This window comes from Fundulus heteroclitus, chromosome 16 (genome assembly GCF_011125445.2).
Source record: "Fundulus heteroclitus isolate FHET01 chromosome 16, MU-UCD_Fhet_4.1, whole genome shotgun sequence".
NCBI lineage: Eukaryota > Metazoa > Chordata > Actinopteri > Cyprinodontiformes > Fundulidae > Fundulus > Fundulus heteroclitus.
The window spans coordinates 33,576,663-33,593,878 of record NC_046376.1 but is presented as its reverse complement, the minus strand read 5'-3'; the positions used below and the strand labels follow the sequence as shown (position 1 = coordinate 33,593,878).

At 39.2% G+C, this 17,216-nt stretch overlaps 1 protein-coding gene across 1 annotated transcript; it reads left to right on the top strand.

Annotated features, from left to right (window-relative positions):
* Positions 1–200: 200 nt before the first annotated feature.
* Positions 201–16,322, top strand: LOC105940384 (homeobox protein Dlx4a). Its single transcript, XM_036148541.1, has 4 exons — positions 201–453; positions 712–1,041; positions 4,689–4,885; positions 15,650–16,322. Exons 2-4 carry the CDS (start codon positions 714–716, stop codon positions 15,890–15,892), a joined length of 768 nt encoding a protein of 255 aa, XP_036004434.1. The 5' UTR covers positions 201–453; positions 712–713; the 3' UTR covers positions 15,893–16,322.
* Positions 16,323–17,216: the final 894 nt, after the last annotated feature.

Genomic DNA, 17,216 nt, shown 5'->3' with positions numbered 1-17,216 from the left:
TCACCGAGTCTGTGCAGGTTTTTGGGCCCGAGTGCTCGGTGCGCCACATCCCGCCGCTCCGGTGCTGCTTTTGATTTGTTCGCTCGGGTGACGCGCAGCAACCAATCAGTGCCGTGGATATCTGTGCATGCGTGTGTGTGTGTGTGCGCGCGCACGTGTGTGTGCGTGTCGGACAGTTGGGCTGTGATGCAGAAGAGGATCACACGCGCCAGTCCTCTGCGCAGCTTCACTTCTGTTTACAAGAGCGGACGAAACGAGCGTCAGTTTAGTGAAGCTGGGCTGGCTTATTTGTTTGAAGCCGCAGAAAGAAACTTAAAAAAAAAAAAAAAAAACAGGATTGTTCGGAGCTCCTTTTCTGCCTGCCTGCCTGCCTGCCTGCTGCTGGTTGTTTTGTTTAACGTACCCTCGCAGGACTCTGCCTGACTGGACTTCATGGCTTTTCTACGCTGAAAGGTATTGGAGCCTTCTGCTGGCATGTAGCGGAGGACAGAGCCACTTAAAACCCACCGCTGTGACCGCCTCCTTCTCTGAGCAGCCCGGTTCCTGTCATCGTTAAGCAGATCGGCTGATGAAAGTTTTCTGAATATTTGAACCTCAGTGGGTCGTTTTATAATGACTCCAGCCTGGAGGTAGCTACGCCTTTTTTGTATATATATTAATTATTATTGTTTTGTTTGCCCCCCTCACCGCATCCACTGCCCCTCACATCAGCGATGACTATGAGCTCTATATCGGACGCATTAGTCTCGGCTGATCCTTCCAAGTCGGCGTTTTTGGAGTTCGGCGGCCACGGCTACCCGGGACACCAGCAGCCTTCCTCGGGTCTGGCCCACGGCCATTACCCGGTCCACAGCCTGCACGCCGTCGGGGGGCCCGCGCAGCACGACGGGCCCTTCTCGGCCGGAGCATCCTCCTATGGCCGCTCGCTGGGCTACCCGCCCTACCACGCTCCTGTGAGCGCGCACCATCCAGGGACTTACCTGTCCTACCAACACGCGGGCCACAGCGGCGCGCTTGGACATACGAGACTAGAAGACACGGGTAAGTTTCCTAGATGGCCTCTTTTTATTTTTAGAAACATCCTGTCAATCGAATTTAATTTGGACACAATTATATATATATATATATATATATATATATATATATATATATATATATATATATATATATATATATATATATATATATATATATATATATGGTGTCTCCAGACTGACATTTTTCTCCCGATATAAGATGCTGTCGTAAGATCAAAAAATAACGACAATATTGCTGATGAGGGGTATAACTTAACCAATAAAACGCTCGGGAGTCTAAAGTCTGAGTGGCATGACAACAAGCCGCAGTGGAGATTAATAATTGGATCCACACGCAGTTCTGCGTGTTTTAGGGCGGACAGCAGCTCTCCACACTGGCCATGCGGTCTCCCGCAACGGCCCTCATATTGCTCCATCATCCTTCCAGTCATCATCTTCCGTGCGCCCGCCGGTCGGCGGGGCCTGCAGCGCGCACCGTCCGTTCGATTTAAATTGACGGTGACAAAGTCTTGAAAGCAAATAAATATTTAGATTCATTTTTTTTATATATATTCTGCAAAGATTTCCCACACATCACGTGCCACTGGTATCTGACATATGCATGATTGCAGCTTGCACAACTAGGCTACAACCCCTTGGGCAAAATTCCGTTGAATAGACATCGAAAGGCCAGTTTCTTCTTTTGAAATAACGTGAAAGTCTGGTTGAATTATGAAAGGTAAAACTAGGTCAACATTAATCCATTTGTTGACGCCTGAATGTGATTTGCACGCAGTTTGGGTTAACCCACTGGGCGCACCGATTCGGATTTTTATTGACTCTGTGTTACATTTAGTGCGCAACATGGTTTTCTGGCCCTAAATAAAGACGAGGGCTGCATGATCAACCTGACAGGCATAGAAGAGATGACCATGAAAGTTCAGGGTTTTTAGTTTACAATTATATAATAATTCTGCATTTGATAACACCCTAGCTTGTTAAAGGGCACGTATAGCTTAAATTTAAATTTAAAATGAGTAAAATAAAATAGCATTTATATAATTCACTTTTTGACATAATAATATTGTGGAAAAACAGAACCGCATGCTGAAGAAAGTGTGTTTTTTATCAATGTGCCATTAGCAGGATAATAATAATTATATTATGATAATTTAGATATATATTATGATATAAGATACGATAATACATTGATTTAATTAAACATTTTCTGCATGGACTGATCTACACATCTTATTTTGTCACTATAAAAATATGCAAAGGAACTAGAAATCAAAGGATGCTGGTATGGTTGTTAGTTTCAGAAGTATATGATAGAAATAAATCCTCCTAATTTGAAAGTGTCCGAATTGAACTGTTGAATTAATTTTTTTTATATAAACATTTAATTGCATAGACATTTTCAAATAAGTACTAATGTCTGGTGAAATATTTTTAGACTTTCCATAACCGTTTCCATCCCAAAGTTTCCATTATTTATATGATTCAATCTTTAGCTCTATTATGGTCTGTCAAGTATTTTCTTCTGATTGTGTAGTGTTCATATCAAGAGAGAGGACATGTTTAACATATACAATTATATGTGATCTGTCAGATCTGTGGGATTGTGAACAAAATGCCTAAAAATACTAGAAAAAATACTTAGAAATCTAAAGGGGAATGATCTGTTTTAAGGCTTTCCCTTAACAAATGAGTTTGTTGGAGATTTTCCCGAGCCGCAGCTCTGCCCATCGGTGCACCGCTCTGTTACTGAATCTGAGCTCCTTTTGGGGCCTTGGCTCACCCACAGCTGTTTTCTCCTGTCGCTGCAGGGATACAGTTCATGTCATCACAAAAAAGAATGTGGGAAAAACTATTCAGAGTGTACTTTTTCTTTTTTTAGAGAAACAAAAATAAAAGAAGAGAACCCACATCACTTGAGCTGAGTGTGTTTTGTGAATGCCTTTCAGGCACAGATTTTAAGAAGATAAGCGGGATTCATTTTAAATGCTCATAAAAATATCTATTTTACACTGCGTGACTGTAGTGTATTATATTATTCATACAGCAGCCTGGGTTTGAATCAACACTACTGTGACACACAAAGATAAGCAACAGTTAAGCTATTGTCTGAGCCAACATTACAAGATGGTTAATGAAATTTTCCTCCCCATTGATCGGGCTAAACTGATAGATATAGTAGTTCATCAGTTAGAGTTAGTGAGAATATAATGAGTAAAGTAGGATTTATAATTTAAAAAAATATAACATCATAAAGCATAATTACGATTAGGGTGGTTTGAGAATCTCATGGTATAAATGCCTTGGTTTCAGGGTATCGGCGCATTAACACAAAGGTTATAAAACAAATGTACAGCATGATCTAACTGCTCTCCCTGAATGCAGCAATTGCTCCTACTGCAGATAAAACGATATGTGGATTATGACAGCTGTGATAACAATAGTTGCATCATATATATTTATTGTATTGATTGTGATACATAGACAGTGTGGAATAAAAACCTGCTGCACGTTGCTTATCGCTGAGGGGATATGCCTTTTTTGTCATCCTGCTCTTCATAGAGTAACACTTGAAGTCTGACAAGTTCTTGTCTAGTTCATTTGGCAGATTAGGCAGAGTAGAAGCACAGGTAGAGTGTGCAGATTTCCAGCTGTAGTTTGAAAAAGCAATAGTACCTTAAAGGCAGAGATTGGTGTCTATCCGTATAATTCCCACACCACGACTCTGTGTTTCTCCTGAGCAAATGTATTCATACACAGCCGACTTTCTCTTTATATAAGCAAATGCTGAGTGTAGTAGTTAGTTATTCCAGCCAGCTAACGAGAAAGTGTGCAGAGACAAGTTGGGGAGGGGCAGTTAGTCCTTATTTTATGCTCCATATATCTAGAGAAAACACAAGTCACTCCAGCAGGTTCTCTGAGACATCATTAAGTGAATGTTAGACCGTAGGAACAGTATGATGGGGGTTGTGAAAGTGTTTTTAGATCAACTCATGCTTATGCTTGATAAATAGCACAGAGATTGGTCAAAAATAAACAGAATGTTTTAAGAAGGGAAATATTTACTGGAAGATGGTCCAACGTTTGGCTGTCATAAACTGTGCTGGGCCCTAGGTGAAAATCTCCTGAAGGGGAAACATGTCATCAAGTTTTAGATTTTTTTTCTCACCGGCAAGACTTAAATTTTAAGTTGGAATATTTTAGAATTAACTTTTAGGTAGGGTACTCGACAATTTCTTAAACTGGTATCTCTTAACATCTCCTAAATCTCTTTGAACTACATACGAGAGGTAAATGTTTATTAGTTCAGTGTATCTCGAGTCATTTTAAGCCATTTTAGCAGCTGATTTAGTTTGGGGACTTTGATATTAAAAATGTTACACAGCAACTTAAAAAAGCTATTGTTCCTCAAATTAAGACTATAAATGTCTCCAACCAGTACATTTACCCAATCAAATAGCGATCAGTTAGAGGACATATGTATTATTCCTCTAACGCTCCACACGGTGAAGCATTCAGGTTTCCATATTGTACCATTTAGCAACCATTCCTTTTGCATCTGCGGCACAAAGCAGCTTGTCCCAAAACTGGTTTTGGTTCTCCTTTGAAGTAATCCATATCAGGCAAATTGCTCTCTTCCCTCTTGCCCTTTAGAACACGAGAAGCCCACGGCGGTGATAGAGAACGGGGAGGTGAGGCTGAATGGGAAGGGGAAGAAGATAAGAAAGCCTCGGACCATCTACTCCAGCCTGCAGCTCCAGGCGCTCAACCAGCGCTTCCAGCAGACGCAGTACCTAGCCTTGCCCGAGAGGGCCGACCTTGCCGCCAAATTAGGCCTGACGCAGACCCAAGTAAGTATTGAGCACACAGGGAAGCTGGCGTAAAAACATTACCCATCTGTGCCTCTTTGTTTTAGTAGTTTTACTGTCTTTCTAAGAAGGAATACTAAACCTTCCACCGACCGCCCAAATAAAGACGGAAAACGTCATTTTGTGGAACAGCTGCAAAGAAAACTCTAAATCATTTCTGTTGTGAAGCTGCGCCTATTGAGACGTTTTAGCTGAGTGTCATCGAAATTAAGGAGAAAAAAAAAAGTTAAAAGGGATCTGATGAGTGATCTGAAATCAATGACGCCTTTAATTGTTTCCTTTGTTCAGAGTTGAAGCAAATCAAACGCCTAAACGAGCAGCGGTGCATTCCTCCACAGGTTCTTCCACCTGCAAATAGATCCCTCACATAAATGCAAATGTCATGGGGCGTTCTTCTCCTATCATAGACAGGGTTGGAACAGCACAAAGGGCATTTCTGTTATCAGTCATTTGTTTTAAAACGTGCTCTGGGGAAAGCCATTTTCCTCCTAAAATACCATATTTGTTTAATTTTACTATTTCCCAACATGAGCTCACACAGACATTTTATCTATTACACATCATTGAACCGTTGACCTATGTTGACTTAGACTCCAGGTTTTCTTGGAAAGCTTTTTTTGTTGTTCTTTGATAATTTAATACGTTAGAAACGTTCACATAAATGCTAGCCCCACCCATGTATGAATTGCCAACTGTAATTTAACTTTAATCCTGTGGGACATTTGTCGTGATTCTGCCCTTTATATCGGATTATCTGCTAGAGGCGTGGACCTGTACCACATTTTCACTGTAGGATGACCTTGGGTACAAGTAGTCCCACAATTTCAGGGCGTCACGGTATCGATACAAAAATTCCACACAAAAAAACGTATAACACGATCAAATTACTTTTATTTGAAACAGGACGATAGCAGAATTTTGTCGCTAAAATGCTCTCATATATTGATTATTGTAGTTATAATAACTTTGATTTTGATGCACTAATACGAGCAAAGATACGTAATAAACCACTACTGAATTTTGTAGATGTTTTTAACTGCTTCTTTGGCAGAATATTGTACCTTTTAGTAATTCTGTGCTTTCTAAGCAACGCTGGGAGTGTAACAAGCCCATAGTAGCGGGCTAATAAGTCGGTTTATCTGTTGGGTAAAGCCTAAATCCAGCTGCTTAACAGTAGCTTAGTGGCTGTAGTTGTACAACAATAGAAAGTGAACCAAATGATCTTTTCTAGCAACATTTTTGAATTATGCTTGTAAGGAATAGCACTTCCTGCTTTTCAGCCTAGTATTCATCAATGTTTATAAAACCCCAATGGCCTGAAGTTTATTTAAATTAAATGGGGAGTAATTCCCCAAATTGGCACAGTCGAGACCACTTACGGTTCGCTGATCCCACTAAACCTAATCCCATATGGTCAAGAGTGGAGATGGAAGCTTGCGTGAACGTGGTTACGAGTTATTTAGATGGAGCTTTCCTCTAATTTGACCAGGATTTGGCTCCAGTTGCCTTTAATTGTTGAAAGAGAAAAAGAATGACCTAGCAGAACAATTTGTTGAAATAGTTTCTTAGTTTGATTTAAAAGGTAAATACATAAGATTTTTAACAGGTAACTAAACCAGCCGTAGCTGTCTTAATATCTAGATATTTATCTGGCAACTTGATTTTTGTGCTGAAGTGTAGTTGGTAAACCAGTAATTAGACTGTGGGTCACCAGAGTGAATCTGGAGTGTTTAAGGTTATGTTGTTTTAAAATGACCACAAGCCTACACCTACCCCTGTTCCGTTCCACTTCCTTTCATTTGGTCCTCCAAAATGATTTTGGAAACACCTCTGTAGGCTAATAATTCACTGATTACAATTACAGTAGGGTGTGTAAATCAAGCCCTTAAGGTGGAACAGTGTGGTTCCAGGTTGAGAGCAGGTGGAGCAACAATGAAACATCATCTAGGACTGTTTGGGAACATTTCAGCTGCTATAAGATACGTGCATACATGTATGCGTGCAGTGAGTACACGTTGCATCCGGCATCATCAGCTGAATGCTTCTAATCCCCGACGAATTAACTGCTACAGATATGTTTACACTACTAGTATGAGATGATCCACTCACTTGCCTCTATGTGTTGCGGTTATACTGTGCTGGAGAGGTAGCGGTTTGACTGTAATGTTCTACAGATCACATGCATGTGTACTGATTAAACAGCAGAAGGAGAAACTGGGCTGTCACAAAGTTTTGACAGCAGTTTAACCACCATGTCATTAAAAGGACTTATGAGGATTAAGATAAATGCAGGCACAGTTTCTTCAGAAATGTTTCTCAAATTGGCAACCAAGCAATATATTTGGGTATGTTTTTACACCGTGGTATAAGAACTGAAGGTATGACATACCTGAGCAGAAATTCTCATATATGAACAATATGATAATGTTTTCTCAGCTATGCTGACCAAAGCGGAAACAGGTTCAATTTTGGCACAAAATGGCACTGGGGATTTTTCCTACCTGTAGTTTTCTGTAATAAAATCATAGTATTTTTGTATTTTTATAATAGAAAATGTGTTTTTTATTCTCCAAACAATGAATTTTAGCTGCAGGAAGTTGTCCAGAGGTATTTTGGGTCAATCCGACCTAGCTGCTTTTTAGGACCATGGGCAATGGAAATATAAGTAGTATAATGCCATCAAAAGCTTTTATACGGCTTTTGATGGCTTTAAACTTACTAAACAAATAGATTTAAACTATCCTATGATTCATCGTCCCAATAAATTATAAAATATCTACTTTACTTCAAAGGGTATGAGGATGCAAAATCAAAGTAGGACAAAATGAAAAGGTAATGCATAGTAAGGGATGAATTGACCCCCTGCCTACAGCTTTCATCTGCCACTCCGGAGCATTTTCAAAAGTTTGAGAAACAATATATTTACAACACAAAGATGATGAGATTGTGCTGGTGATGTTTGGTTTATAGCTTTACCCGCTTTTGTACAGAGCAATGCATTAAGCAGGTGTGAAACTACCTGCTCAAGCTATTTGAAATTATCCATGACAGCCGCTGCCTATAAAGTCCTTGCAGCTTATGTCAAAAAATCTTTTCATGTTTCGCTATAAAGGAGGTGGAAACCAAGACGTTCTTTGTGCTGGTTTATTACCCTGGGGTGGCGACATCACCTCTGTGTTAGAGAGCAGGAAACGGGGTCTAGCTATTCTTGCGGGACAAAGACAAATTTGATAGCGATATTGTGACTCTCTTCAGCATGTTGTGTTAGCGGTACAGTTCATTTCCAGAAAGCTGGCAACATTTCCACACCAAGCATGCTCCATAACAGACCAAAACCAAAAGCTAAAACCAAACAACTTTGCTGTGCCTGATTTAGTCAATGTCAAAGTCACTTCATTTGTACCCGATGGTAGATAGGGTTGCAGGTAGAAAGAGTGGGTCGCATACGCACATTACACACAAACAACACTGACAGAAAACAATGACATAATAGTAACAACAACAGCAAGTTCTCCAGGCGTAGAGGTATAGATAAAAAGTACATAATAGTACTATAAAAGTACCCTTGATAACATATGGAGTAAAAACCACTATCAATAAAAAAATAAAATAAAATCACAAAAACGATAAATAAATAGATAAGGAAAGCTGTATATAATTTAGAAAGATTAGTGTGTAGACTACAAATAGCTAAAGTTTTGTATAGGGCCTTAATATCTGAAGGAACAAAACTATCTTTGTACCTTTGCTTTTACCTGCAGGCATTTTAAATCTACGGCACAATGGGAGGGGCTGGTATCTTCTAGGATGAACCCCACTAGCCTCTGTAGCTGCCCAGTGTAAAGGGTTTCTATGTTCAGCTGTGGCTCTCCTATTAACCCACTGGCCCACCTCACAATCTGATTCAGTGAGTTTTTATTTTTTAGGGGTAGGTTCCTGAACCAGGACACCTGGCAAAATCAAGTTACAGATTCAATGCAGCATCTGTAAAACATAGTGAGCATCTTCCTGCTATCTGCTAAACTCCTAATTTATCCCTCAGACACATCTCAACGTTTGGTAGAAAAAAACGTTTCATTTCAAATCATTTCTGACTATGTTTCTGTTTCTCTTGCTGAGAAGAGCTACCCGCAGCTTAAATCTTATTCCCCTCAGTATCGACCTCCACAGTGAAGGGTGTTGTTGTTGTTAATGCCAGCTGGTAATACTTATTTGCGGTACGCTTACTGATAGGAAAAAGCCTGGATTTTTATTAGCAGGGCCGGACAAGCTGACAGCTGTTGGTTCTCCAGGCGGTGTCAGAGGTGGCTGGATCCCAGTAGTGCTTATATTAACCAGCTATTCAAGCAACAAAGATGTCTTGAACTTAACTTCAACCAAACCATCCCTGTTTGTGGTAATATGTTAGAAACTTAGCATTTGTGCCTCTCTGGTCTGTGGCCGATAGGATCTTGACATACTGCCAACAATCCGATCCGTTTTTAAAATGCAAAGATAGAAAAAAAGTAATACAACATGATACGATTCACCCCTCTATCACAATGCAGTTTGATTCACCTATTTCATGGTAAACAAAGTGTGATGAGACACGACAAATAAAATAAATGATTTTACATAGCTAAATATACCTGTTAAATGATCTTCATAAAACATCAACCTTAAACAAACACAGTAGCTAATGTCTATCAATTCTAGGCACCGGTCTAAAATACTATAAGGAAAAACTAGAAAACCGCTCAACATTGTAGATGTTATTAAAACTCATTTAGTGACTGAGCAGTGAGCAGCAAAATACATTTTCTATATGATGAAACGTAAAGCGATCACAGTTAGATAGTTCAACCGTGTTGAAAAACTTGTTTCTATGGGCTCTTCTGAGGATGCGATGAAGAAGAAAACATGTCAGAGGTCTTGAAAGCTCCATGATGGCACCCGTAATTGTCTTTAAATTAGCAGAGCTGCATGTCGCTGCCTCACAAATGTAATAAGATAAGTTGTCTTAATTTTTTAGTTGTGCGTCTTTATGTGATCCGCCATCTTTAGCTCATGTTGTTGTTGACATGCATTGGATGTGATTATTTAACGGATCGAGTTTTAAACAACGCAAAGGCGTGAAAAAAAATGCATCTAGATTTAAAACTGCTCGTTTTTCCTACTGCTCGACCCGTGCCCTCGCATGTTGCGCCGTGTGCAAGCTCTTCTCTCTACAACTGGTCACACGGTTAATGCATCAGGCAACAGAAGAGCCAGCAATGAAACATGCAGTCAGCTGTAATTAGCCCAGTCTGCGAATGTTAATAGCGCATGTGCATTATGTACCGGCCAGTGCACATTCTTCTCATACATCAGTACCCTGGAGCCCACACAGTAACACATCAATACACGCATATGCATCTACTTAAATACATTTGGCCCAAGTGGGCGCTTTCATACACGTATAAGGAAACACACACACTTGAAGATAGCGATCGTTCACCCCATCGCCATCCCGCCTCCTTGCCATTAGGCCGCCTGCCAAATGCTGACCGCTTTCCACTGAAATTGCAACAGTTCCCAGACGCTGCTGAGGAATGGCACGTAGCACCGTTCAGATGTTTTTTTTCCTCAAAAACATATCCATCTCTGTCCACCACACATGCGCGCGCACGCACATTTACATAAGCTAACTAATATCAAGCTCGCAAGGGAATTCATTTTGTGATAAAGACTGAAGAATATTTTGCGGGAGATATCGATGTCCATGCACACTCCCAGGGAGCTGATATGCCTCTTAGCTCCAATCCTCTATAAAAGTCGTTAAGTGCTCCTGAAAGCTGTCAGCTCTATGTTACTGCTGGAATATGAGAACCAGTAATTATTGTAGAGATTCCCTGACAGAAGCTGTATTCACTTAACTTGCTGTTGATTGACTCCTGGCCCAATAAACCTTGTTGCACCGGCTTACTTAAGGTGTTCATTCATTGTAGTTAAGGTATTTAATAAACTGTTGACACTGATAAGTATTCATTTACCACTGAAGCATGCTAATCTTTATGTAGCTAGATCAAACACATAGTTGGCTGGATAAACAGGTAAATTACATAATTCAGAAATCACTTCAATCCACAAAAGGCTCAATTTGAATCGTTTCGGAGATGAATTTTGAAAAGCAGATAAAAGGTTGTTTCTGAATAGCAGCATGTGCATGTTACATCAGTTTTATGGAGGGGTTTTGTTATGTTTTATGTGTGCACCGCCATCCATTTTGACTTCAAACAGACTGTGAGGTCAGCAGATACTCTTGAAGAATAGAGGTCTATCTTGTTTTTACTGTCCGTGATTTTGTGGCAATTTAGCTTAAATGCATGGGCGTGTAAGCATTGTTCTTTTTTTTTCATTATTGAATAAAGGGATAATTTTTTCCACATTTTCAAGTCAATTAAAGAAGCCAGAGATTGGATTTTATTTTTTATTTTATAGAATTAAATATCTGCCATAAAAGCACTTCAGACAACTTTTTTAAATACTCATAAACTCCCACTGTAATAACACTGTGTATGGTGAAAAAAACTATTCTAATGCCAAGACTTGTTTACTATTTTCCTTTGCTCTTTTCTCTTTTTCTCTTTGCTCCTTGCCAGCATATTCTCTGAATTCCACACCAATAAAGTTTCACTTACAAATGTGGTTAAAATCATTTGCAGACAAATGTTTGAACTATGTTATAATTGCCGATATTGATACTGTAATTTGATGCTCTAGTGGCAGGGCGTACTGGAAAAAGGACCTGCCAATTATCTTATCGTTAGCATGAGTAAATAATGTTTTACCACAGAGAAAAGAAAGAAATGCTAATCAGCTTAATTTTTTAAAGATTATGTGAAAGCTTTGTTCTGATATTACGTCCCAGGGAAAAACCCCTCCTTACAGCCCCACCCCCCACATGCATCAGAGCTAATGACCAGAAATTAAAGTATCAGACTGACTCAGACTGATGTGCTGTGCGACCTGGCCCTGAGGGCGGCTTCACGACAGCGTATCAACGCAGCTGCGTTTTTTTATTGGGTAGAAAGAAGGAAAAAACAGTTCAACCACTGACCGATAGGTTCCATCCTTTCTAACCTCGCTGCCCACCCTGCCCCTTGGTGTGAATCACTTTAGACACTAATAGAGAGGACCGTAGAGTGGATCCCCCGCAGCCCCGTTTCTCGGTCCATTTGAGAGACCCAGAGGTGAACTGCTCCTCATGGCCTTCCCTCGTCTCGTTTAGCCTCCAGCCTGTCAGCCTCTGCTCAGTGTGCAGGGCTGCAGCATCTTCTCACAGCAAGCAGAGCGCCTGCAGCTGCAAGGGGCACCAATTCCTCACACAGTGATATGCTAAATGATTGGAAACCGCTTTTGGGGTGCAGATTATTTTTGAATCTGCTCGTGCCGCCCCCTATGTGTCATTGAAAAAAGTGCTGACCCGGTCGCCCGATCTTTGCGCCGTTCGTTTTCTCTCACTTCCTGTCAACCCCACTGATGTCAACGCCTTCCAAGCTGACCGAGCTGGGAAACCGTTACATCCAACCTCCACTGGGTACGACCATGTACATATGTTTCTTTTTCTCATCAATTTTGTCATGCACTGGGCATCAGTCTGTCCTACAGTGAAGCCCTTCCACAACCTGATGCTACCACCTGAGTACTTCACAGGCTTGTAAGCTCCCAATTTTCCATCCAAGTTTAACAATATTCGTTATGGCTTAACATTTTTATTTTAGTTTCTTCAGACAGCATGACATGTCTCCAGAATTGAAGGTCACTGTCCCTGTGTGTGATTAGAAATAGCAATCTGGCTGATTGTGGTGCTTGTGGAGGAATGACATCTTCCTCACTGAGTGGCTTTCAGGATCCTTTTCATTATGGAAAACACGTCTTTCTGATTCCCTAGACATTTTACAGCATGGGAAAGTCTTTGTCTTTCATCGTTAGTAGCAAAGTGAAACCCTACTGTCCAGTAATTGTGTTCAAATCATAATGACAACAGAAACTATCTATCATCCTCCCAGATCAAAACTTTACATAACCTTCTTTTAATTTTGCTTTTCATTTCTTCCTTTTCACATTGAAATTATTCAGTTGTGGTTTATATAAAGTGGAACTGCAATGCCTTGGTTTGGATTCCTCATTAATTTACCCCCAAATTACTCCACTCACCCCTGTTCTGAAGTGAGTCTGAGAGCAACTCATTTTGCTACTGTGTCTCTAAATCTAAAGAAGACACTTCACACCCCACACCCCTCCGTGTCACCCCACCCTGTGCGTCCATTATTGGAAGATGCTGGTGGATGGTGTAATGAACAACTGGGGACTTATACACTTGTAGCTTTGGCATCCTTCAGCTTGGACTACAAAATCGCTCCGAGAAATAAAAATGACTGATTTATGATTTATGATAGGTAAGCTGGAAATCCATGACCTTGATCTGCAACTGAAAAGCAAGTACTGTGAAGTAATTGCTCAAAAATAATAAAGATTAGAGAAAACTGAATGGCTTGACAAATATGACCCAAAAAGATCATAAAGACATCTACACAACTCCTGGACAGACTACATTTAAATTTCTGCATTCATAGATTCTCCAAGTACACAGCAAAATGTATTTAAGGACTTAAAAAGAGTAAATAAAATGACATGACATGTCCCCTTTAACACTAATGACAGGTTGAAGTAATGAATGAGGCAATTTGTTTTCCCAGATGATAGGATTCCCCATTTTTCAAAAGCCTCCAGTTCTTGTAAATTCTTTAGTTGTCTTGCATGAACTGCACATCTGAGATCTCCCCAAAATGGCTCAGTTGTATTGAGTTTAGGAGAAAGGGATGGCCCCTGCAGAACCTTCCTGTTTTCCTGCTGTAGCCAATGACCCATTCAGGAATCTGGAAAATGTATTCAAAAATTAACCAGACTTGTGGGGGTCCATAATTCTCCTCGTGAAATTTTGGCTGATTTATTTTGATATTACTATGTCACTTGAGGAATTTTAATATACATAACCCTGATCGTAATTGTAAGTCGGGTTTAATTTCAGTGAAAAAAAAAGTTGTGTTTTTTTATATGGAGGATATTAACATTTTATTTCAGCTTTATATCGAGTCTTCTTCTTTATGCACAATATTACTCCACTATGAGTTTATACAGAATTTCCAATAACCTTTATCAAAGGGATTTATTGTTATAAATGTGGTGCTCCCAGTATTCATTATGTGTAAATGAAAGTAAGCAAGAGAAACAAGATACAATGTAAACATGAATTGTATTTATGTTATGACATTTTGCCAGAACTGTGCAGACTTCTGATGCTGTCTATTGCATATATAAGAAAGTTATCACACTTTTTTTAGCACAGTAACAGAAATTTAACAAATAGTGTGGTTTGGTTGCTGATGTTCATAATAACCTAAAAAAGGTGACTGTCCATTGAATTTTACCAGTGTTGCAACTAACAATTTTTTTAAAATAACATACTTCTTTGCCGTAAATACTGTTAGAACTATGGATGAAATGATAAGAACATATATTTTACATGGGTGAGTACATGTTATTAAAAATAAAACATTTTAAAGATCAGCTAAAACATCTTTAGTTAGCACTTCAAGAACATTAATTTATTTGTAAATGGTTGCAGAACAACAGAATACACACAATGTGACATTTTGGCATGTCAGCTGTATAAATTATAGAATAATGACAGTAATATAATAACCCAATGTGTTTGGCTTTGCTATGATTCAGTATTTTGTTTCCTACTTTACTCTCTCAAGAAATAACAAGATTATCGTATACCGCACACAGTAAGTTAGCATACACGTCAATTACTATTAGCATATATTTGTATCAGAGATTTAAGAAGTATTAGCTACTGCTGACGCTATGCGTTAAGAATCAGGAATATTACCTACTTATAGTGAGGAACACAAATCAGCACGGTTTACAGGAAAAATGTAGAGCGAAAAAATTGTACTAGCAAGAGTTCAAGCCTGTTCAAGCTAGGCAACACTTTTTTGGAAGAAATAATGGTCTCAATCTTCTCAAATAAAATCTTTATTGAAGAAACAATTACCTTACATCATCATTACTGCTAGCACACATATATATTACCATTAATGCACAAAATTGTTACCTTTAGGGCAAATAACAATTGCTGTTATGACAGTTATCATTATGTTAAGCTTAATATTAAGCAATATTATCTATATAACCGTTACATTTGTCCGCAAAACCTTTAAAGTTAGCATACATAATCATTCCAAAATGTTAGCATTAGCATATGAAAGCTTTATTGTTAGCATTAGCCACGTTTGGGCACTAATACTAAGTGTTATTACCGGTGAAAAGAGCAATTGGAACAGAAACAAGAGAGGGATTTTAGAAGTAGCAAGGGGTTATTTTAGTCCACCTTTCGAACTATTTGATTAAGACATTTGGAGGAAAATGACTTTCCCGATTTCACACTATGCTGAAGTGACAAACATTTATTCACTTTTGCCCTTATCTCCTTTTGGACGTTAACTGTGTTATGTAAAGGCACAGTTTTGTGAAATATGTAGTGAAAAACATGGACAGACGAAGCTGAAAAACAGAGGGTGGATGGCACTAAATGTTTGATAGCAAAACAGTCAGTAAAACCATGAAAAAATAAAAGATAAATAAACGGGAGTATTCCAATAGCCTACATTTTAAACCCCATGTTCTCACTCTATTTCTTATCTCCTTTCCTTACAGGTCAAAATATGGTTCCAAAACAAGCGGTCCAAATACAAAAAGATAATGAAGAACGGGCCTTGTGGACCTGAGGGGGATCACCTCGCCCCACCGCCACCATCTTCCTCATCTCCATGCTCTCTGTGGGACATCAGTATGGCTGCCAAAGGTGCACCAGTGCACTCAGGAGGATACATGAACAATTTTGGTCATTGGTACTCTGGACATCAGCAGGACACCATGCCGAGGACTCAGATGATGTGACAGACAGGAAGATACAAGGCCTCCTAGATCAGCTGTGGACCTATATCAGCAAGCTGAACTGGAAAGTACACGGATCAATTACATTGCTTACATTCTGAGCCACTTTGGAGGTAAAAATAGTATTGAGCGGCACATTATGCTGTGCCTGAAAAGACGAATTGTGCAACTCTTTGTGAACGCTGCAGCTCTGCACACATGGGACAATTAAAGGACTACAGGAACTGCTAAAGTGTGCCTGTTTAGTTTTTGCGGAAATACACTTACAGACATGCACGTTTTTTTGTTTTTGTTTTTCCAGAAAGACATGTAAAAATTATTGTTTTTAAGGGCTTTCTAATAATTTTTTAATGAAAAGTAATAGTTCAGTGAACCTGTGTGTTTGCAGATGTGAACGGTTTGAAGAACTGAATAAAAGAAAAGTTCATGGGGAGCTGACTTTTGAGCCTATTTTGTTTGCATGATGTAGGCATTTAAAAATGAAATAATCTACTAACATCTGCTCCATTTTACAAACAGCTAATTATTGTTGTTTGCCTTCTGACGCTGGATTATTTTGGGATTCCCCGTTTGATGATAAATATCAAGGTTGAAATAGTCAGACTAGTGACACTTTAATGTTTTACTTGGGCTGAACCTTTTTTTAAAAGCTGGTTTTAGCAACCTGTTTTTCTTGTCAGATGCTCCAAAATACAACATCTCTCTGGGTGTTTCCAATCAGGGATAAAATCATGACCTGTTAACTGGAAGTTGTTCTACAGCCTTTTTAAAACGAATTAATGCTTTGTTTTCTAAATAAATAAAAATAATTAGCTCCTAAAAACTTTTTAATTATGACCTTTCATCTAGACACTCTGCCCTCCTCCTCCACTACAACTGGTTTTATGATTTAAACAACAAATCCAATCTTAGTTACCCAGAACAAGGCGTGTTTCTGAAGATGAGATTAGGTTTTCTTTAAAGAACATCTTTTATTACTCTTTTAATCATTGTGCCACCATGTAATTTATAATTAAATATTCTGCATCAGACTGGCTGATTTTACGTAAAACAAATTATATTGAAGGTTAACCATGGAATTTACGTTCAATTGAAATAATCCACAATTAGTTATATGTTTAAATTCTAAATGATACCTTGTGCTATAATCCAGAAGCCAAAGCAGACATGTTTTTGTTAAAGGGCAACATCAAATGTTTTGATATAAAATGTTTAAAGGCTGATTGTAATTATCAGTTTAGTCCTTGCTGTAGCTCATTGGCTGAATGATCACGTACCACTCTGCACCTGCACTGCTGGTTCTCCCTCACACCGGTCCGCTTTACAT

Coding starts and splice junctions, on each gene's coding strand:
- LOC105940384 (XM_036148541.1), top strand. CDS start 714: ATGACTATGAGCTCTATATCGGACGCATTAGTCTCGGCTGATCCTTCC. Junction 1,042..4,688: donor TACGAGACTAGAAGACACGG/GTAAGTTTCCTA, acceptor CTTGCCCTTTAG/AACACGAGAAGCCCACGGCG. Junction 4,886..15,649: donor TAGGCCTGACGCAGACCCAA/GTAAGTATTGAG, acceptor CTTTCCTTACAG/GTCAAAATATGGTTCCAAAA.